The sequence below is a fragment of the Gobius niger genome (assembly GCF_951799975.1).
Source record: "Gobius niger genome assembly, chromosome: 19".
Lineage (NCBI taxonomy): Eukaryota > Metazoa > Chordata > Actinopteri > Gobiiformes > Gobiidae > Gobius > Gobius niger.
Genome location: NC_136870.1, coordinates 14477098 through 14498973, shown reverse-complemented (window position 1 = coordinate 14498973; position 21876 = coordinate 14477098). Strand labels below are relative to the sequence as shown.

At 40.8% G+C, this 21876-nt stretch overlaps 2 protein-coding genes across 2 annotated transcripts; both read right to left on the bottom strand.

Annotated features, from left to right (window-relative positions):
- Positions 1-744: 744 nt before the first annotated feature.
- Positions 745-15094, bottom strand: llgl2 (LLGL scribble cell polarity complex component 2). Its single transcript, XM_079577377.1, has 27 exons — positions 14829-15094; positions 9959-10083; positions 9763-9856; positions 9497-9578; positions 9301-9416; positions 8923-9081; positions 8587-8749; positions 8353-8488; positions 8224-8278; positions 7981-8135; positions 6642-6853; positions 4983-5050; positions 4745-4898; positions 4517-4621; positions 4339-4434; positions 3954-4150; positions 3628-3775; positions 3365-3512; positions 3160-3276; positions 2921-3087; positions 2580-2844; positions 2379-2511; positions 2279-2307; positions 2083-2130; positions 1955-1997; positions 1796-1850; positions 745-1728 (listed from the first exon to the last, which is right to left on the bottom strand). Exons 2-26 carry the CDS (start codon positions 10035-10037, stop codon positions 1829-1831), a joined length of 2991 nt encoding a protein of 996 aa, XP_079433503.1. The 5' UTR covers positions 10038-10083; positions 14829-15094; the 3' UTR covers positions 745-1728; positions 1796-1828.
- A 971-nt stretch (positions 15095-16065) lies between these two features.
- On the bottom strand, positions 16066-21129 carry galk1 (galactokinase 1). Its single transcript, XM_079577371.1, has 8 exons — positions 20850-21129; positions 20108-20288; positions 19877-19996; positions 18794-18929; positions 18544-18725; positions 18124-18274; positions 16540-16702; positions 16066-16256 (listed from the first exon to the last, which is right to left on the bottom strand). Exons 1-8 carry the CDS (start codon positions 21009-21011, stop codon positions 16179-16181), a joined length of 1173 nt encoding a protein of 390 aa, XP_079433497.1. The 5' UTR covers positions 21012-21129; the 3' UTR covers positions 16066-16178.
- Between the last annotated feature and the right edge of the window lie 747 nt (positions 21130-21876).

Sequence of the window (21876 nt, the reverse complement as noted above, 5' to 3'; positions counted from 1 at the left end):
AATCGGCCTCTCTGGTGCGGTCCACAAATGGTTTACTTCCTACCTCACAGACAGGACATTCATGGTAAGTGTGGATACCTGCTCGTCTAAGGTTCATAAAATCACATGTGGTGTGCCCCAGGGTTCAATTTTAGGCCCAGTGCTTTTTAATCTGCATATGCTCCCTCTTGGTGATGTCATCAGGAGACACGGAGTCAACTTTCACAGTTATGCTGATGATACAGTTATACATCTCCATGTCTCCTGATGACACCAGGCCAATAGATGCACTTTTTAACTGCATTTTAGAATCAAATCCTGGATGGCAGAAAACTTTCTCCAGCTTAACCAGGACAAAACTGAAATGTTAATCATCGGCCCTGAGAGAGAAACTTTTACCCAAACTACAGTCACTGTAAATTAAACCTCCCTCACAGGTGAAGAACCTGGTCATGATTTTTGACTCTAATGCATGCTTTTATCACCAGCTGTATCGACTACAGTAATGCCCTGCTTTCTGGTCTTCCTAAAAAGAGGATCTCCGGGTTACAACTTTTTCAAAATTCAGCAGCTCGTGTCCTGACGAAGACCAGGAGGCAGGACAACATTACACCAGTTTTAGAATCGCTACATCGGTTCCCTGTGTGTTTCAGGATCAACTTTAAAGCTCTTTTAATGCTTTTTAAATGTCTTAATGGTCGTGGGAATGCGACCTCAAACCTCAAATTGTTGGTATCTTGAAAGAAATAACACAAAACCACAGACTTAGAGATAAACATGTTATAATTAGGATCAATAAACTGTAGTGTAAAATACAAATTAGAAAATTAATAGTTCACAATCTAAAAAAAAATATTCTAAGCAGATAGTAAAACCCAGCATTTGGAGACAGTACCAAAATGTGCTCTAGCAGCGGCAGACGGCCCCATCCAACAGCACTCAACTGTACTGTAGTGCATGTCGACTTTACAAGATTGGACTCATAGCTTACAGTTACAGTTTAAACGATATCATATTTTCTGATGTGAAGCAATGATTACATACAATTTAAAAAGTTCCTACGAAAGGCAGTAGCAGTACCGTTGAATTACCGCGGACGGAAAGTCACCAGAGCAAACAGCAGTAGTAAAATACAGTATTTCAACTGTAGTGAAAGTTTCAAGATGTGGCTTTTAAGCACCTGCTGGACAAATGCAGTGTTTGTTTTGCATTTCAACATATTGCATCAACAGTACATTTTCTACAGAGGCATTTATAGATTATTGCATAAGCCAGTCGGTGAGAAACAAGTAAAAAACACTGCCTAAGGAAACAGAAGTAAATATTTTTTTTAAAAAAGGAATTTGAATTTACAAAGGATTTCACAGTAGATAAAAATTCCAGACAAAATTAAATTAGGAAAATAAAAAAGTCCTATATTTTACACGTCTTTAAGAATCTTTCAGCAATTTTTTTTTTGGTAATTCTTATTCTTCATAATAGAATTTCAAAAGGGTCTACTTCAAGAGAATAAAAAAGAGGCACATTTTGACTGATCATCCTCGTTATTCTATATGTCCATCAAAGTCCTGTTTAAAGCACTATGGCTGTGGTCACGTGATGTGGATTTGTGCTTTGGTTAAATGGTGAACAGTGGCTGGTCTTTAGGCACAAATCTCCACAAGCGGGCGCTGTATACTACTTTCCACCAGGGGGCGATGTGTGCTGTCAGTCTGAGGTCAGGGTCATTAGTGGTCGTTTAGAGGTTTCCTAGAGAGAGAATATTCCCAATGTCAAATAATGTGACTAATCCAACAAGGACAATTTGTTACTTTACCTCCGTTTCATACATCCAAAAGTCCATTGCAGTCTATAAATTATTTTCCAATAACCTGCATCAGGAGGAAAAAAGATTAGTTGTTTTACTGTGGAATTGTTCTCTATTTTTGTAAGGTTACTTAGATGTCAGAAAACAAAAATAGCTCAAAATACTTACATTGGACCCCCCTCCAGTGACTTCTGGATCTCCTGCAGCACTTCTACAATAAAACAACATGAGCGGTTATCACAAAGCGGCTTCTATTGAATCCAACTTTATTTGTACAGTCCACAGAGAGTACTTACTCTCATCATTCAGCAGAGCATGCTCCATCACACGTTTCGCCGCGCTCTCTGAAAGACAGTAACAGATATTTAGACCCCCTTTTCATTTGTACAAACATTCCAGACAAAAAGAAGACATCTTGACTCTTGAAAAGGCTTTAACATGAATAGAATGCATTAATTACTTATATGCAGTTAATGAGAGGCATAAACTCACCTGCATCATCACTGTCTTTCTCAGAGCTCCTGCAAAAACAAAAACATTTACTCAAAAAGATGTGGTAATAAATTGTGTGAAAGTGTTGACCTGAACATACCCGTTAGCTGCAAAAGCGCTGTCGGGCTGTGTGCGCGGGTGAAGAGGGGCCTCCACGAGGCAGCGCAGCTCAACAAGAGAGCGAGTGGACAGGGAGAAGCGTTCAAACTCAGACGGAGAAATCAGGTAGAAACCTAGAATAAAGCTTACTGTTAGACGAGCACACGATTTGAACAGATTTATACAGATCTATGAGAGTTACCCTGGCCGTGCTTAGTGAAGACACATGAGGCAATGCCACTCACGTCCTCTTTGCGGATGCACGGGTAATGCACCTGCATTTTTAGTGATGGCAGCGAGACCACATGAACATCACCCTGATTGGTCAGGAACATGAGGTCACTCTCGCTGTACTCCTCTGTTCGACTACTGCCGAACCAGGCCACGCCGACCTTACGGACTCTGGACCCATCCACAGCTGTGAGCTTCAGTTTCATCTTAGCACTTACTTTAGGCAACGTAAAAATCTGAAATAAATAACCCTGCAGGTTAACAACAGCCTCTCCATAGAGTTGGCTGACATTGGTCATATTTGTGCCTGACCTTGAACTGTTCCTCTGAAACCACCAGCACATGATGTGAGCCGTGCATGTCCGGTGAGCGGGCCAGGTCATGGGCCACCTCCAGAGGCTCTGGCAGCGGGGCGCCATGTCCGTCCAAAACCACTATCCCAACCACAGGAGCACGGTGCATCAGCTGGATCTCCTTAGCTGCAGTGAATCATAAAGAGCGTCATAAACCAGGAGACCACAGTTTAAAGACACGAGTGAAAGTCCACTCACCTGGCTGCGCCGTGACAGGCTCGTCTGCTCGGTGCTCCACAGCAGGAAGACGCAGCATGTACGCAAACACGCAGCCTCCGTTAGTCCCCGCCCACAACGAGGGGGTGCAGTGTGAACCTGGGGAGGACAAGTCACGAGTTCAAACAGAATGCTATGGATACTCAGTAAACAATATTAGCACATTTTATTTTATATTAGCACTTACTGTCTGAAAGGAAGGTGTCTGCAAAGTAGAGTGTTCGGACCAGGCCTGTGAAAGAGTCGTCTGAAGACCGCGCCTCAATCTTCCTCTGAACAGGGGCCAGCTCCATCTCTGCCAGCTCTGCCTCCAGACGAGCATTGGCTTCCTGCAACTGAAAAAACCCAAGCACTTAACTCTCATTTTACAGACAATCTATGCACTTTTAGGAATGGTGTAGGATGTTAAAAAGAAACTTGTCAGCAGATTTAATGCTTAGTAATGCTTACTTTAGCAGCATTGTGGACATGATGTTTGCGTAGAGACACTCGGCTGCGACGGATTCTTCTGAAGGACTGACGAAGGGACTTTTTTATACTCTTCACTCTGGACAGTGGTCCCTCCATGGCCAGCTGATCACTTGGGTTTAAGGTGCACCTAAAGGAGCATCAGAGTGATTAGCCGATCAGTATAATATAACTTATTTATGTTTCCAAGTTGAGATATATAGAGGTTATTGCCTAAAATACGGTATACACCACAGTACGCTGTCTTTTGATACTGATACTTGAAATGCTTGAAATATCCTGTATATACTGTATAGTGATGTACTTACTTGACAAAAACACTGCTCTTTTGCTGATAATCAAATAATCCAAATCCGTGGCTGGTGCCAAACGCGACGAGCTTCCATTCTGAGTGAAGGTTGAGGGCAGTGACGACGGCAGGAGGCTGACACTGGACCAGAGCAAACGGCTGAAAACCGGGAGGAAACAGCACCGGCTCCTCGCGAACATCCAGCCGAGTGTGACCCTGAGGAAACGCAAGCAGTCAGCAACAAGAGTGACCATTCAGCTGGAATTATACGCAAAGCTATAGATGGAACACAGCTAGAACATGTCTCAACTTTGGGCAGAATCCTTATTTCAATTGCTCTAAAAAACACTAAAGTCTCAATTATACACTGCCCTTGATTGGAGAAAGTCAGATGGGCTCAGTACCTTCCATCGAAATCCCTCCTGGCCCTGGAGCAAATCCACAACTTTGGCCTCGACAGTCTGCTCCGCCGCTTCATCATTCAGCTCCATCACCAGGATCTGAGACACGTCACACTCATAAACAACCACTGCATTTTCTCATTTGTCTTAAAATAGTGCTGCTATCGAGTAAGCTGATCACCTGTCCTGCCGTGCCGGCCACAATCAGGTAGCCGCTGTATTTACACAAATGGATCTTTTGGATTCCCAGCCGAGGATCGTCGCTGTATGGGTCAAAGCAGCCCACCTGAGGAAGAAACATCATTGTGAAGTCACGTGAATATACTAAAAATGTAAAGGCTTATTGCGGAACATTGAGTGTTTGCTGAATGAAATGTTATAGTGTGGATTTCCTACGTTTTAGCCTTACCTTCCTGAACGGCGGCCACTCTCCTTCGCTGCTTTGGTTCATGTTGTCGTTGGGGTCTGTGTCCGTGTCGAATGCTATGGCGGTGCTCATCTTATACAGCGGGTAGAGGCATACCCCTGAGGCGTCCCAGAACCGCACCGTCCCATCTTCGTGCCTGTAAACAAATGCAAAGTAAGAGCAGAGGAAGTGGAGCAGCCTCTTTTGAGCGAGTCCGGGGGGGAGGGAGCTGTGTACTGACCCAGTGAGAAGCAGGTCTCTCTGAGGGGGGTCCGCGGCCTGGCTGTGACCTCCAGTTATCGGCCAAGGCTGGAAGAGGCAAATACAATGCAATTACACGAAAACCAATGACATCTCCAGAACTTAAAGTGGTGAAAACTGAAAAACAAGTCTGAAAGCTTCACACTCCGGAATAGTTCAGTGAGGTTTTAACAGCGAATTTGCGACGTCGGAGTGGATTTTGGTTTTGTTCAGCTCTAACGTAGACATATTAAGTATAACCAGGACTTTGATACGACCATTGACCATTTATCTTCAATCTAGTTTGGGATATATTCAGAAATCCGTAGCCTGTTCACTGCATTTTACCCCTTAGCTGTTAGCAATAGCCATGAAACAAACTAATTATGAATATGAAAGTAGGTTCCACTTTCATTATCACATTTAATTTATTCATTTGAGATGCTTTAACATGATTTCAAGCCAAGTTAAAAATCATCACCAATGAAAGCAGAGTCATTTTGAGTTCTTGTTCTATTGCGTACAAATTAAATTATTCATATGATTCATATTACTAATGGCAAGACTACATAAATGGGATGCCGTATAATACACAGAAGGTTCAATGTCAGGGTTTATACAGGGAGAGGCAAGTCTAGTTTAATGCTTTTTAATGCCACAAACACAGAAAAATAATCTGGGCATATTAAACTTTTAAAGATTTGCAAAAATGTCATCAAACCGATGAAATTCTTGAGCAAAAAATTGTGGTTAATTTTTTCACCTGACCTCATTCCACACTTTTAGAAACTTTAGAAGAAGTGGCTTTTGGACAATCAGACGTGAACACAACATGGTCTAGAGTCACCAACCACTGATACATGTCTTGCTGTGTGGAAGATTGTGGTGTTTTGTCCCTTTCTGATCTTTTATCTGTGAATTTACCTATTTTTTACATATTTAATGTTGTCATTCATCATTCACTGTCTTTTTATGTCTCTGTGATGGTGTTTTTGCTGTATGTTTGTGCCTGTGTTTGTCCTGTCATGACATCAACCTGCCATGGGACTACGGATGAAAATTAGCCTATATGGCTAACTCCGGCACATTTACATGTTGAAGAAACACATGTTGATTAATGTGCACTGTCCCAATTCAAATAAAGATATAAAAAAAAAAAAAAAAAAAAAAGACAAAACTGCAAACTGACCATAATTTTCCAGAGTGATCTTATTGATTGCCGATTGTAACAAGTGAATTTCTCCGTTGTGAGATCAATAAAGGATTATCTTATTTTGGCATTTTCAATGAACTTATACAAAAATTTTTTTTGAGCAATGCCATAATCATCCAATAAATTTAAATTCAATGCCAGTTTGAATCTAATTTAATGCTTTATAATGACATTTAAGGCTATATGATTTTGGCTACATTCATTCAATGACTTTTAATGCCCCGCAGAAACCCTGAATGTATGGCTATGCAACTCCAGGAGAGAGCTTTATTGTAGTAACATTCAAGACTATGTGAGCTCTCAAATGTCCCCAGTCTGTATTAAGTGTATCAACATTTTATTATATTCTTTAATGAAGCTTTTGCACAACATTTTCTTAATCATAATGGAGATCCTACGCACACAATTGGACACATTGACAGAAAACATCACTCCCTTTCTTCAAACCTTTTTGGAGTAGTGCGTGTGCTGCAGCTCCCCGGCCGCGCTGATCCTCTCCCACAGCTTGAACGGGATGGCGGAGACGTGGTGGGAGCAGGTGATGGCAGAGCTGTGCAGTGGGACGAGGTACGGGGTCTGTATCACGGGCCAGCCCTCAGTCAGCAGGTCGATAACCACCAGCTCCTCCTCCACCAGAACCACCAACGCACTGGGGTTTCCTGGACGTGTGCACACCAGAGCTTTCAGTCAGGTTTCAAGAAGAAAGTAAGATCTGATAAGCTGATATCCACTGTCTATACATAAATAGATAGATACATATTCAAGACTACATCAAGAACTAAACTGGGGATACAGGGTTTAAGTAGAAACAACATGGAAACTTCTGGTCTGGCTACACTGAAACCAACTGTAGCCAGACCTGTTACGTCACTGCATTGGCAGCCCAGTGAAGTCAGGCGACGCCATTGATTTATAAGTTAATGTGTAAAGCGGGTGGAGGAGGGAATGTGGGTATTCAGAAGAGAAACTTGGTCACGGGGGGTGTAAGTTACGCCATTGAATATTTGCAGGGTTTCACATGACATCATATAATTCTAAAAGCTTATAATGTTCAATTCAGAAAAATGGCAAGGAAAACACATGTTGTATTTATTATTATAGTCTTAATGTAGAGAAAATTATCTAATGGCATTTATACACTAGGGCAATAAAATATATATCTATGTAGTAACATGTAAACTATTGCTGAATGGAACTGGAAAATATGCAATATGAAGATACGGCTGTGCAAAACTGCAATAACGAAAATATTTACTCGAGTAAGAGTAACGTTACTTTAGTGGCACACATAATTACTCAAGTAAATGTAAAAAAGTATTGAGAGAAAATGTTACTTGATTACTGTTTGAGTGATAAATAATCTAAATTTCCAAAGAAAATTCCAAGAAAAGACCGAAAAATAAAATTATTCTAAAAAAAAACAAGGTGCATGAGATGATCTACATCCGTTTTATCCATCAAAATGAAGCATTTGCTGCTTAAATATTTACTCACAGTGGAAAAACAATTATTTTTAATCAAGAGTACAGACTTCATTATAATTGTACTAAAGTAGAAGTCAATAGTACTGCATGATAAAACTACTCTAAGAAGTGCAATTTCTTCAAAAAGTATGTATCCGAGTACTATCTGCCTCTTTTATGTTGATTTTACTTTGTATGCTATAAATATTAAAACACAATAATGATTTTTAGTACATATTGTTAATGAATCTAATTGTTGAGGTTGTATCTTTAAAATTCCTTTACTTGTATTACAAATTGACAGAAGTAGCTTTTCTCCTTGCCTGTGTTTTGTGGTCCGTCTGTGATCATGAAGAAGTCTATAATCCTTGACGTGAAGTCCAAAGCCACGTGTGTTTTACTATGAATTACTGTGATGCAGTGTCTGTCCCCATAGCTGGCCCTGGGCATCCCTCCACTGAACACCAGGTAGGGGGGCCTAGAATACAGAATCAGGAGGAGTTCAACAACTGCGATTTCTCTGGAACATAGAGACAAACAAAACAAGAACAACAAAAAAAACATACCCATCTTCTGTCGGCAGCTGCATTATTTTAGTTATTGCCTTGCAGGGGAAATGTCCTGTTGACAGAAACATCATCAGTGAGAAGAAATACTTGGTGCAAAATACAAAAGCAGCGTGAGTGGGTTCTGACCATAGGGAATGTCGGACTTCTCTACGTCCTCGCCGTTTTCCTCACTGTCGCCAACCGTCCACCGGCAGTAGCTTCCATCGCTGTGTGAGCTCAGGATGGAGCTGCCGTCCTCTGTCCACCACACACTTTCTAGTTGCTGTTGAGACCAAAATCAAACAGTTTCCCAGTGAGAACTGAAGCTGATTTTACATAGTATCTCATCACATCATCAGGGCGTGGCAGGCAGCAGCTCACCTGTGTTGCGGGGATGTGCTGAATCGCCTGTTTCTTTTCCAGGTCCCACACCACCATCAGGCCGCGCCCGTACCCGATCACCACCTGGTTGGAGTTGACTGGATTCTCCTGTAAAGCCTCCACGTGCTCCAGGTTTCTCCGGCCAATGTAGTCTTCTGGGACGCTTCAAGTCACAAGATTAATAAGAGACGATCAACTCGGGCGACAAGATTCACTGCTGCATTGAAGTAGCAATATGAATGGCTGTAATTATTTCCCAAACTTCCCCACTTTTGTTGTAATGTCATTTACAGGAGTCTTCATTTCTGTAATTCGAGTTTAATGACCATGACTCACCTGCTGAGCACCTGATCCAAGCTGATGTTTCGCTCCTCTAGCTCTCTGAACCCTGGGACCTCCACGACAAATACATGCCCCCCCTCTGTCCCGAGCAGCAGCAGCTCCCCAGACGAGTGTGCCAGGACAGCAGTCACTCTGGTCACATGTGGGAGAGCTCTGAAGACAAAAACCAGTCATCCACCATTAATGAGCATAGTTTTTGCTCATTCCTTCATATGTCTGAACTACCCTATGATTAAGAACTAACCTACAGTACATCTACTGCAGACTGGTACAGAGAAGAATGGGTGTACAGTGAAGCAAATTACCACAGACTAATTAAACACTTTCTAATCGGCATTTATATCAACAACAAAGTGACAGATATATTTTTACCCAGGTGGTCCGGTCAGTGTGAAGCGGCCTATCTCTAGAAGTTCTGAAAGCCCTTTATGTGCCCGTAAAGTCCACATGTGCAAACTATTGTCATCCAGCAGTGTCACCAGTTCAACCTGAGCACAAACCATTGTTTAAATCACAATACAAAAAAAAAAGAGAAGCAAGGATGAAGTCTAGGGTGGAGGTTTCGTACCTGGTGTGGGAGAAAGTGCACTTGGGTCACTGCAGCATTTTCGTCATGTAAACCCATGAATTCAACTCCAGGGGCTCCAAACCTGAACACTGGATAAGGACTTAACAACATGATAGTGACGACTCTTCAGAAATGGGACTCATCAAGACGATTGTCTGAAGTTACAAATGATTCAGAGACTCAGAGAAAAAGATAAGAGTAACCACTGTATGTAAATGTAAGAGACAGACAGACAGACAAAGAGATTGATTGTCCAAAGAGGATACAGTTTGATAGCTCCCGATCGGGTGCCGATGGCCAGCAGGTCGAGGGACGGGCTGTAGCCCAGAGCGCTGGGCTGATGAGGAAACCCATGCTCCACTGTCTGCACAGGTAGAAAGCACATTTCACATGATCTTAAGCTACATTTTCCAGGTAATTCTGTTACTACTACAGCTTCATATTGACAAATGAGAGCATAACTTGCCTTATTGAACTGAAAAAGCTCCTGCTTAAGCCGATCTCTTTGGGACTCATGGCCGTGGCGTCTGAACCTCTTCATGCTCTCAGTGTGGAGACTTCCGGCCCACCGCAGGCCCACTGCCCACCTGCCCAACACACAACAACAGATACAAACGGAAGTGTGTCAAGCTCAAATTAAATCAGGACAGAAAATGCAGAACCAAAACACACAGGGAAAGTTTTGTCCCATCAGCCGTTGTCTCTCAGTATCTAAAATGATGAAGTGGTTAGTATTTAAATACCTGTTATTGTCTCTAATATTGTAAAGAACCGGAAAGTCACATAAAAACAATTCCCCTCTTGGACTCGGGAAAATATCAAGACGCCTACAGTGTAAAGTCATGTCATGTAAAGTCTTGTTTGAGGAATATTACAGTAAAATTGCAGATTATTGTAATTACTATTAATTTCCAAGACTTGTACAGAAATCCCCATGGATTCCCATTAATATTCCTGGGAAATTTTCATCATGTTACAAGGAAACACCTGAGGCCTTGGGTTAATGACAGACTGTGTGTCATGACTGTTCCTGTTCTGCGCAGTAGACTCAGTCAACAGAGCAGTTAGTGCAGTTAAAGTCCTTATCTGACAGAGGCTCAACACTACAGGGCAATGTCCTTTCCTTCTAAATTTAACAGAGACCCGTGGCACTCTCCGTGAGGTCATCAAATTCCCAGCATATCCAAAAGTTACACGAAGGAAAAATGTGAATAAACATGTCCAGACACGGTAAAGAAGGCAGTTCGACAGGCAGCACTACATTACAGCTGTCTCTCAGCTACTTAGTACACACAACCGAGTCTCAATGAGCGGTCAGGAAATGCCTGGCATCCAAGGTATTCTACAAATGGGCTTATGAAATCTGCAGAACAAGAGCAAGTAAGAGCCTCTAGGAGCTCTATCACAATAAAACCAATTATTTAAAGCACGCAGACTGATGCAAGGTATAAAACAAACGATTTGCACCATGTAAGACACACAACATGGCCCTGTGTCAGCTGTCACTAGTTGTTCCTTAAGATTGTAGTGTTAATCTTTTAGTATTGAGGTAATCGAGGTGTTTTTCCAATGTGATATGATGTCCTCAAATCAGCATCAGTGTTAAATGTCTGGATTGCCCTGTACATTATCAGGTTAAGAACAGCTACATGGGGAAAAGATCGAGAGTTAAGAAGAAGAGGACATTCAAGACATAAAATTAAACGGATCCTTTCTCTTACCTTTGCTGTGTTGAACTTGAAAATCCAAAAAATAAAATACTGCCACTGTGTTATACTTGTGTTTAAGCTGTACTTGTTTATTCATTAACAAATACAGTAAATTGTGAGCTCAAGGGGTTATGGGTCTTGGCACGACCCAGGAGAAGCAGTTGTTAATGTTCAATAAGGAGGACAATAAAACAAAACGTTGTGAAGCAAGTTTCTTCAAAAATAATTCCTTTAATCTTTGCCACTGAACAAGAAACACTGAGAGCGAAAATGTTAATCCCATCACTCTCAGGCAAAAAAACACATAAATGTCCCATATAAATTGAATCACTACATTTGTATTGTGACATCCTTTTTCCACACCCCCAGTGGAAAGAAATTACAGACACTGACTCAATCTGAAAACAGGTACCTGCTCTGAGAAAGGGAAGTCTTTGTAATGGACTGGATTATTAGTAGGATCTAAAAGGGGAATTGACACAGACCAAACAAAACAACTGGTCACACAATTCCAAATACTATACAAACGAAATAGAGCAGGCAAGAGCAACGGTGTGCATTCTCTGCCGTCATATTTGTATCTTACTACATTTAACAGAGAAAAACAGTGACTTAAAGGTGCATTATGCAACTTTTTATGTGGGAAAAAAGTTGATATTTGTGCATATTTGACCTTAGTAAATAATTTGACCCAGCGGCTGTATGAGTGGTCTGCATGGCACCTTTACTTTCGATCACGCTGGTCTCTACAACGCTCCAGGATCACCTGATTTGTAGGTTTTCTGGCGAGAGGGTCCGTCAGCAGTGAAAACCTTCCAAACAATTAATCCTGGAGCGTCTTCGAAACCACTGTGATGGAAAGCAAAGGTGCCATGTTGACCTCTCATACAGCCGCTCACTACAAGGTCAAACACACACAAATATCAACTTTGTTTTCCGCATAAAAAGTTGCATAATGCAGCTTTAATCTTTCATCACATCATTTACCTGCTGTGCCACAGAGCCAGAGCAAATATGAAGAAAGATTCATTGCATCTGCCAAGAACTGGGACATCTCCTTGCCCTAATTTAAAACCGCCATGCTTTTCCCCCCCAGAGGATTTTACAGGGACGGTGTCTGTTTACGTTGTTGCAAATGACGGCATACAGGTAACTGCACACCTTATCACCAAGCAGCCAAATGCAGATTAGAAAATACTCTGAAATTATGAGTAGCGCCTTCCAGTCTGTAGGAGAAAAGCATCCTTGCTATAAGAACCTCAGCCCAATGGCACAGCAGAAGAATATTGGGGGAAGATCTTAAAAACTGGAACTCTGCGTGAAAATAACGCACATTATGACTGCACCTGTTGTAGTTATAATGTGTTAATGTGCGAGTTGGATCGAGAGATGGATAGGAGTGTTTGGGGATTGTCATTGGAATTTTAAAGATACAGTTTGAACATTTATAGCAAATTACAACAAAGGGAATAGGCAGGTTTAATTGTATACATATACACCAACTATACAGGAAGAGAGAGTAGTTTGGCTGCCAGGATAAATATTAGGTTATATGGCAGCAACAATAAACCTTAAAAAAAGGACTTCAATCTGTAACACACGATTAAATTCAGTTGATCTTTACTTCAGTGTTGCTATATTTTAATATATTTGAATGGGAATAGAGCTAAATATTAAAGTAGATTTTCAGTATAGTTTTGCCTTAGTGTGAAGCAATTATCAGCATCTGTAAATATTAAGTTGCTTTTTTGTTTCTTTTTAAGTTAGACTAAAGCAGCAAAGTTAAATCTGACTTTAAAACAATAAAAGAGATATGGTCATTACACTTCATTTAATTGTGTGTTACCAATTGAAGTAACCTTTTTAAGTAGGTTCCACAAAACCTTTTTTCAGTTCATTTTATATCTCTGCAACAAGATGAAAGCATCTACATTATAGAGGAGATCAGTTATGTTAAATCTCTAGGTGCAGCCAGGATATGACAGAAGGGTCAATGTCGCACTGGACAAAACAAATATTTACCTAGAATAAAGTAAATGGAATGGACCGCCATTAAAAAGACGTCTAGGAGGAGTTTTGTCAGGCAAAGACCGTGATCTCAAAGGTCAACATGAAAATAATACCAGAGCTAATGCACCAACTTCAAGTATGATAATCTGCCCAAAACAACACAGTCTTGGAGCAAATTGCAATCAAACAACCGCTGCTGAGAAGAAAAGAATGAGCTGTTCACTGACTCAGAGCCTTTATGCCCTGCTCTGTCAATCAGCTCCATCTTTCGGTGCGGGCCTGGAGCCAGAGAGTACTGTTGCACAGCCTGAGAGAAATATTTGAACCATCCTTGCGTGGACTCATGAGAGGATCGCCGACGCTAAACTTTAACCACAGCAACGCATGGCAGAAACATTTCGAATTAAAACATTAAAATGAACAGCCCAACACAAAAGATGGAAACACGTCTTTACCATTCTACTTATATTTGTAATAGCTGTTGGGAACGACCTCTCCACCTGCAGATGTCCCACAGGGAGGGGGGGGGACTGTTTTGCCTCCATTTCAGGTAGAAGCAGGTGCAACAGAACAAGTCTGAGAACAAAGCCTGTTTGTTTAGAGCTGCACAGTGTGTGTGTGGGGGTCTACTTCATCAGCCGAAATAAAGCCTGCTGTCTGAATGTACATGGTGTTGGTCAAGGAACAATCTGCCACTTTTCGAGCCTCAAACACTTGTCAGCAGAGATTAGATTAAAGCATCACACCATTTGTATTCATCTTCAAAATGTTACAATTCATCTAAGTTGTTTTTCAGAGTGCTGCACTATATGAGTCGGTTGCTTTTTACACAATATCTTAGTATCATGTTGATTTACATTCAAAAGGGACCCTAACCTTTACCTCAAGCCTGCACTGCTTCACTGTTTCTCAGTTTCTTGGATGTAAACAATACTGCCCCCAACAAAGACATGACTCAAAGGCCTTATCATACCTGCCTGCCAGGAGGACACACCTTTCTGCGGTTACGCTTCCGTCATTACACAACAATGCACTAAATCTGCTGCTCTAGTAACACAGCCTCATGTGCAAATGAAGTTTCAACACTGACTGGTGAAGAATTAACATAACATTTCTGTTTGTAGAAGCTCAAAACAGCTCAATGGAAACTCTCGAATAGCCAGTTTAAGTGCAATGACACACATGAGTCAGTGGTGAGTCTCCAGCAGTGACACATGAGATTAGGACCTAATAACCCAGCAATGCCCATGTGTCCAGGACGTTCTTGCAAAGGAACATTGAAGAAGTGTTGTCATCCATACACAAGATATCAGGACTCCACTGTTTGTGTGGGGCTAGGCCAGGTTACACTCCTGTCAGAGGCACACACACAAAAAAAAGTAGAGCAAAACCTATGGCCTTTTACTTCTGAACTAGTACAGTCAAGTAGGTGGATTCTGTGAAGGAGTAAAGGCACAGTGACATACAAGGTAGCGAGCTAGCCAACGCCAATGCACAAGAGCTCGGGGTATTATCCGAGCACGAGACTCTTGAGAACAGGTGGCTGAACTTCTGACCGCCTGCACTCAAACAGATGATCCTCGGACTGGGCCTGAGTGCGAGTCCGTACCCACCTGATTCAGAGCCGTGTCTCCGCCGAAGTCCACAGCTCCTCCAGCCGCTGAACAGGTTTGTCCCTACAGTCCCCAAAGCTGTGCGCTCACTTCACTCCCAAGTGCTTTGCTCTCATCCGCAATGTCGACAGCGAAGACGCTCAAATCCCTGACTGTTTGTGGAGCATGTAGAGAGGTGGTTATAGTTCCTTAATATCCTACAAGTCTGTCTTTTCGCTCTGGTAATGTAGTGATAGCCGCAGTGTTTCCTGCTAAGCTAAACTTCTCCCAAACTCCGCCCACATGCTGCATTCAAGCGCACCTCGGTACTTCCACACTTCCGGTTCCGTCTTCATAAACTATATAATTAGTGGATAATAAGAGTGTGTAAAATGTACAAACTATAACATACAATCTATAGCACAAATACTAGAACCTGTCTGGGAAAACAAGTGATGTGTTTCTTCAGTGAACCAGGGTTTGGTACAGTGGAGCTGGTATGGGCAGTGTTGGGCAAGTTGCTTAAAAATTGTAATATATTTTATATTAGTGATTACAGCTTTAAAAATGTAATATGTTTGTATTCCATATTACTGTTTCGAAGAATGTAGCTGAGTTACACTTTGAGTTACTTTTTGGCAAAATGTAAACTGAAAATAGTAAAAATGCCATTGAGCAAAAGTGCAGGGGGAGATTTCTTTTTCCATTGCTTTCCCCCATTCTCTTGTGTTTTGTAAATGCAGATGTTAGTTGAGGGGGTTTGACATTTTTTCATTCGTACATTAAAATGCACTTGTAACTTGAGTTACTTCAATTGTAATGACTAATATATTCCTGTATTTTGTCTCAGTAATATATTCCTTAGTTACTGAAAAAAGTTATATATTTTGGTAACTCGTTGCTTTTGTAATACGCTACCTCAACACTGGGTATGGGTGGGTGCGATCTTGATCTTGTTCAATGCAATTCATTCAGTAAATGTGGACAGTCATAATTGAATTCTCTTTTAAATCAAGTCAAATTTTATTTATAAAGTTTATCTCCCATACAAAATGGAAAGCAACATTTTTGACATATTAAAATAAATCCCTCTGGATTCACTTTGCAAACTCCTGCCTTCAGCTACTGGTCAGACAAAATTACAGGGTAAAAAAATCTCAAAAAGGAAATAAGAATAACACCTTCATTGAAAACACAGTTAACAGGATTATATAAAAAAATGTGATTCTTACAAAAAATTAACATTTACAATAACAGTAAGCAGAATTTTAGGCCCTAGATTAGAACATAGATCTGATACATGTGATTAATTTGCTTCATGGTTGCCTTCACTTTTTTGTGTATGTTAATCAGAACCTTGGCTTGTGCGGATCATGAGCTGAGACTCAGGACTCGAGCTCCCTCCGATGGGGTTGTTACATAGAAAGTGGCGTTTCCACTGTATCGCTCCTGATGACCAAAAACACAAGTTTCAACATAAGAAAAATCACACCTAAATAATCTCAAGTTACTTTCCCTACAAAAGGTTAATAAGTCAGCATTTTAAATTCAAGCATGCAGTAGACATTGTTTGGATAACAGAAGATGCTTATCCTGATATCCGGGTAAATGTTTGTTTGTTTTGAAACAAGTTGTCGGCAACATGAACCCGCCTTGACATTTCTTTTGTGTAAGAGCAGAAAATAAACTGTAGTAAGGGTCGTGGCCAATATGTTTTTTTGTTTTGTTTTACCTGAATGTGTCGTATAGTGGTGTCAACAGCATCGGCCTGGAGCAGGGTCACAGTGCATCCCCCGAAGCCCCCTCCCGTCATTCTGCTGCCAAACACCCCCTCAACCTCCAGAGCTGCAGACACAAGCTCATCCAACTCTGGGCAGCTCACTTCGTACAGATCCCTGACAATAAACAATAAGTAATAACTATACAGTATCTACTTAAGACAAGATAAAGTAGATAAAGAACCATGTCTTCATGAACACATCTGAACAAACGATCAAAATTGCAAGCTAGCTGGTTAATCTCAAAAATTGTCATGGGACTTTTGATTGCCAGGTCTGCCAGTCAGGGGGGAGGGGTTGATTGGCTGAGGGCATGACAAGTGATACTCAAAGTGATACTCAAAGTGATACTCAAAGACACAGCAGTTTTTCGGAGAGTAGATTAAATGGAAAAATCCAAAAGCAGGTGAGGCTGCGTGCTGGATCCGAAAGTGAACCAATAGAAGAAAAATGTGAAAAAGAATCCACACAACAATTTTTTATTCTAGTTTATGCCATTTTTAGAGAGTAGAATCAAACAAAAACATAAAATCGTGATCAATATGAGGGGGAATCCATATCGCCCAGGCCTGAGCTGCTATTTTAATGTGACTGCTATGACATGAAACAAACAATTATGAATTATGAAGATAACAGTTCCCAGTTAAAACCATTACAATATTTCGGTGCAGGACAGGCTGCCTTTTAAAACTCTCTAAACCCCTTGTTCTCAAACTCTGGTATGTGGTGGGTACAGGGTCAATTGCAAATTTAGACTTTATTCATTTGAATTGGAGATCATTTCATTTGTGCTTAAGTAAGTAAGTGCTTTATTTGTCATTGTACAAGCGTACAACAAAATAGTGTTCTGGTGTTAGTCCTGAGCCGCGCTGTGACTGTGGGCCGACCTGACCAGCATGCTTTTGGAGGTAGAGGAAACCGTAGCACTATGTAATACTTAGTAATACATTGTTTTTCCTAGTTTAGACATGGTTTAAGCCAAGTACAAGACATAATTTAGTCCAATTTAGGTCTATCATTGTTCTAAGCTTCAGTACATCCAGAACTGTCCTGCCCAGATCCTGACAGGGAAGCACAAGTACCATCACATCAGCCCCACACTGCAGTCCCTCCACTGGCTCCCTGTCCAGTGGAGGATTGAGTACAAGATTTACCTGCTCACCTTCCAATGCCTCCGTGGCCATGCCCCGGACTACCTCTCAGAACTACTAACCCCCCACACCACCACTCCCTCTGGACAAGGCTGAGCTAAGGGATTTTTTTTCAGGCTGGGGCTCCTCGGCTGTGGAATGCCCTGCCCAAACACCTGAGGGCGCCACAGACCGAGGAGACGTTCTTATTTAGAAAGGCCTTTTCACTGGGTCCTTAAAATGTTTTTATGTTGATTTTATGCTTTTGTTTTTTAACTCTGTAGCACTGGGATTTCAAATATTTTATGAGGTAGTACTTTGTGTGAATAGTTTGAGAAACACTGGACTAAACCATATAGTTTTGAACAAAAATGCTATTATATATTATTATAAATTATAAAAATTCACCTGAGAGAGTTGTGGCTTTGTACCATTAGTTTGCCAACTTCTTTATATGCAGCCCTTTTCAAGGCTTCCGCTGCTTGTTCTGTTCTTTGTATCTCCTCGATAACATGCCACGCTCGTTTGTAAACTACTTCATCCAGTCTGCCTTTTGCGTCTGAGGGAGATGAGAAAATAATATTAAAATTATGAAAGTGGAAAATACAGAATATAACATTAACTCTGTACATTGTCCCAGGATATTGACACATATAAAAGAGGAAGATGTTGGTGACGGATGCGTAGGCTTGAGAAAATGACTTATGTGTTCATGATGTGAGTAGAAGCTACTGCTAGAAGCTTATCAAGTTATATTTGATCTTTTAAAGTTAATTACAAAACAGTGTACAGTGTATCTCTGTCAGAATCAATGCAATATGTGTATACCTTCCAGCTCCTTCATAGTAGCTTCTCTGAGGCTGTTTTTTCCGAGGATGGCAGCAGCCTGTTCACACTGCTTTCGTCTGGTGGGATACTCACTGCCTGTCAGTGAGTGCTTTACATTGGAATTGGTGATTAAAATGACAAGTTTTTCATCTAACAGAGGCACAGGTTTTGCCTCCAGGGACCTGAAAAAGTGAATGTACTTTGAGCTCTTGCTAAATGTCAATGTTTCTTATTCACTCTCCTATACTACCTGCAGTCAATGAGCAGAGCATGGCCTTTTTCACCAAGCACAGCGACAAACTGGTCCATAATGCCACAGGGAACTCCAGCATGAGTGTGCTCTGCCTGCTGACAAGCCACAGCCTTCGACACTTTATCGCCGTCATCTACAAAGGTGAACAAAACTGCTCGTAAAAACATTCCTCAAATGAGTCAAATCAAACCTACCAGGCTTCATAAATCCACTCAGTTACATTTGCAGGATTTTGAAAGGGCTGTTGGACTGTCGAATAGTTCACCATGTTATTAGTTGAGTTTTCATGTCACCGGCCTAAGGGAAAGGACTAATTATTCAAGTACTTAATGTGTTCATTTAACCAAACCACAAGATAGAATCCATTGTAGGTTACACCGACTGTAATTTCACCAGTTGTTCATGAATGAACCAGAACTGTATTTGTATGTGCATAAAACCCTTATTAAATATGTGGGTTATAAAGAGGCAGAATATTCCCAATGTATTGGGAATTTTCTGGAAACTTTCAAATGGAAACTTTGGCTCAGAATTTTCAAAAATAACAAAATGTTAAAATGCTAAAATAAACATAAGATTTTTATTTTTTTTGTTGAATAAAAAATTGGTGAACTACTAGCTACCATATTTCTGAACTTTCTCCCATTTCTCCACCATTACTTTAACCAAGGCTGAATTATGAATGCTGAGTCCTTCAGCTGTGTTAATTACTTGTTTATTCCCATTAATTCCTATTAATTCCCTTGTAAAATGCCTGAAGTTTGCAACCCTAGGCCTAAGTGGTTAATTTGAACAGGAAGGAAGTAAATAATGATTTAAACGAATAATATTATTTATTCTTGTAAGTGTTTTATTCTCTGCTTTCACATCTGTTTAAGAAATTGATTTCAGTTAAGGTACAACTACTGTAGCCCCACATAAAAACTTTTGAGCACAATGTAAGATGTGACAATTCATCATAGACATTTTGCCACAATAAAAATTACTTTAACATTAGATTTTAGTTCACAGCTAGTGACAACTTCAGATATTGTATTGTTGGCGATGCCTTAAAATTCTGAAGTATGTTTCGACTCTCACCTGGCTTAATCTGCTGTAAGAAAGAGTAGAAAGCCACCTCCAGCGAAGCAGAGCTGGACAGACCTCCCCCAAGAGGAACACTGCTTGTTATAACTGCATCAAACCCTGGCACAGGAGAAGCTGTACAAGGAATAAACAGCAGCTTGTCTCATTTGTGATGTTTCATTAGAGACCTCTACAATAATACTGACATATCTCTTGGATTATTAAAAGCACACAGCTCACATTTACCTCTATAATGGTGTATAACTCCCTTCACATAGTTTGCCCATCTTGGTTGTCCTGAAACCAGCTCAGTCTGCAGGTTGAGGTCCACTCTCCAAGGCTTGTCTGCATCTTTATTCAATGTAATTATGTGAGCATCGTGACTGGAGTTTGGTTTTCCCACGACCACTGTCAGCATTGGCAGAGCCTGTGATGGCAGAACAAACATGACAATGCACACTTCGATAAATAAACTCTATTCATACAGGCAGTTTCACTGAGAGATGAGATAAACAACAAATAGAACTCTTATTGCAGTGATCATGCACCATCATTTAACTCCATTACTTAAAAATATATATAGTGAAAACCCAGATATAAGGGTTACAGCAAAAATACTTTTAATGCAAAAATACTGAATATGATCCTTCTGTTTGCATATACTGGTTCCCAACAATGTCATAATATAAAAATGTCACATTAACCCAGCACTTAATTGGATACACCAAATCAAATCATTTGCATGTTGGCATTCATGCAGCAAATACTCCCATCATGCTCAGGCTACTTTCACTCTATGGGGCTCACGCGCTCGGGTTTGGATGCGGAAACAGAAATCAAATGTCCTATTTTTAGGATTGGGAGCAAATATTAAAAATGGTCTTCTTCCTTTTGTTTTTTCCTCATCACACTTCATCACACAGGCAATACCATAAGTGATGGCGGGGCGTCACGTGCATTTAGTGAGCAGTAGTTACATTATTATTACCATTGGCAGGACATAGCCCTCGTTGTAGTCGGTGTGCTCGCCGATCAGGTTGACTCTGCCCGGTGCACAGGCGGCCAGCTGCGGCTCCTCTCCAAATTCCTGCACAAACTTTGCCCGGGCTTCAGCCACCAGCTCTGCAGCGGTGCGCACAACACTGGCCATGGACCCGAGTGCTCTGACAACAACGAAAGAGAAAGATCAATAAATAATCAAAAACAAGAGAACAACAAACGAGTATTTAGTATTCGCATGTATAAGAAGGCAGGCTACATTTGATTTGCTTCCTTGTGTGAAAACATTAAGCCCCACCCACAGAAGAGAGAGAGCCATACAGAACACTGGGGGTGGGACTGGGGCGCGCACGCGGAGGAGGGAAATAGGATGTACCCATATGGGATGCAGGTCAGGTGATTTTTTTGCATCCTTCCTGAGACCTCATGTGCAGTGTTAATTTTGACAACATATTTTAATTTAGTTTTAGTTTTAGTCTTTTGACGAAAATGTAATTTGATTTTAGTCTAGTTTTAGTCAAAAAAATATCTTCGATTTTAGTCAAGTTTTAGTCGACTAAAATTGCAAGTAATTTTAGTCGACTAAATTTAAGACTAATTTAGTCGACTTTGCTTTTATACTATGTATTATAATCATATTTAATAAAGCTCTTCTGCTTCATGGAGCTGCTCTACATGAACAAAGCTCAGAGCTGATCCTTTGGCAGTGAATTTACATGATCTGAGACTCTTTCAGACGCTCAATAGAAGTTTGGATGATTTTAGTCTCTCCTTTTCATTTTTATTTAGTCTTATTTTAGTCGACTAAAATATCTGGACATTTTAATCATAGTTTTGGTCTCATGAAAAACTTTAAATTTAGTTTTAGTCCAATTTTAGTCGTCAAAAATATCACTATGACTAAAATTAAGACTAAATATTTTAGTCGACGAAATTAACACTGCTCATGTGACCCAGCCTTGAGGTTTACTTGGGTTTTCTTGACATAGGCTATTGTTTTGTCTTGTTTTGGAGAG

Coding starts and splice junctions, on each gene's coding strand:
- llgl2 (XM_079577377.1), bottom strand. CDS start 10,037: ATGAAGAGGTTCAGACGCCACGGCCATGAGTCCCAAAGAGATCGGCTT. Junction 9,857..9,958: donor TTTTCAGTTCAATAAGGCAA/GTTATGCTCTCA, acceptor CTGTGCAGACAG/TGGAGCATGGGTTTCCTCAT. Junction 8,489..8,586: donor AGCACATCCCCGCAACACAG/GTGAGCTGCTGC, acceptor TGGTCTCAACAG/CAACTAGAAAGTGTGTGGTG.
- galk1 (XM_079577371.1), bottom strand. CDS start 21,011: ATGGCCAGTGTTGTGCGCACCGCTGCAGAGCTGGTGGCTGAAGCCCGG. Junction 18,275..18,543: donor TACTATGAAGGAGCTGGAAG/GTATACACATAT, acceptor CATCTCCCTCAG/ACGCAAAAGGCAGACTGGAT. Junction 16,703..18,123: donor CAAAGCCACAACTCTCTCAG/GTGAATTTTTAT, acceptor GTTTATTGTCAG/GGATCTGTACGAAGTGAGCT.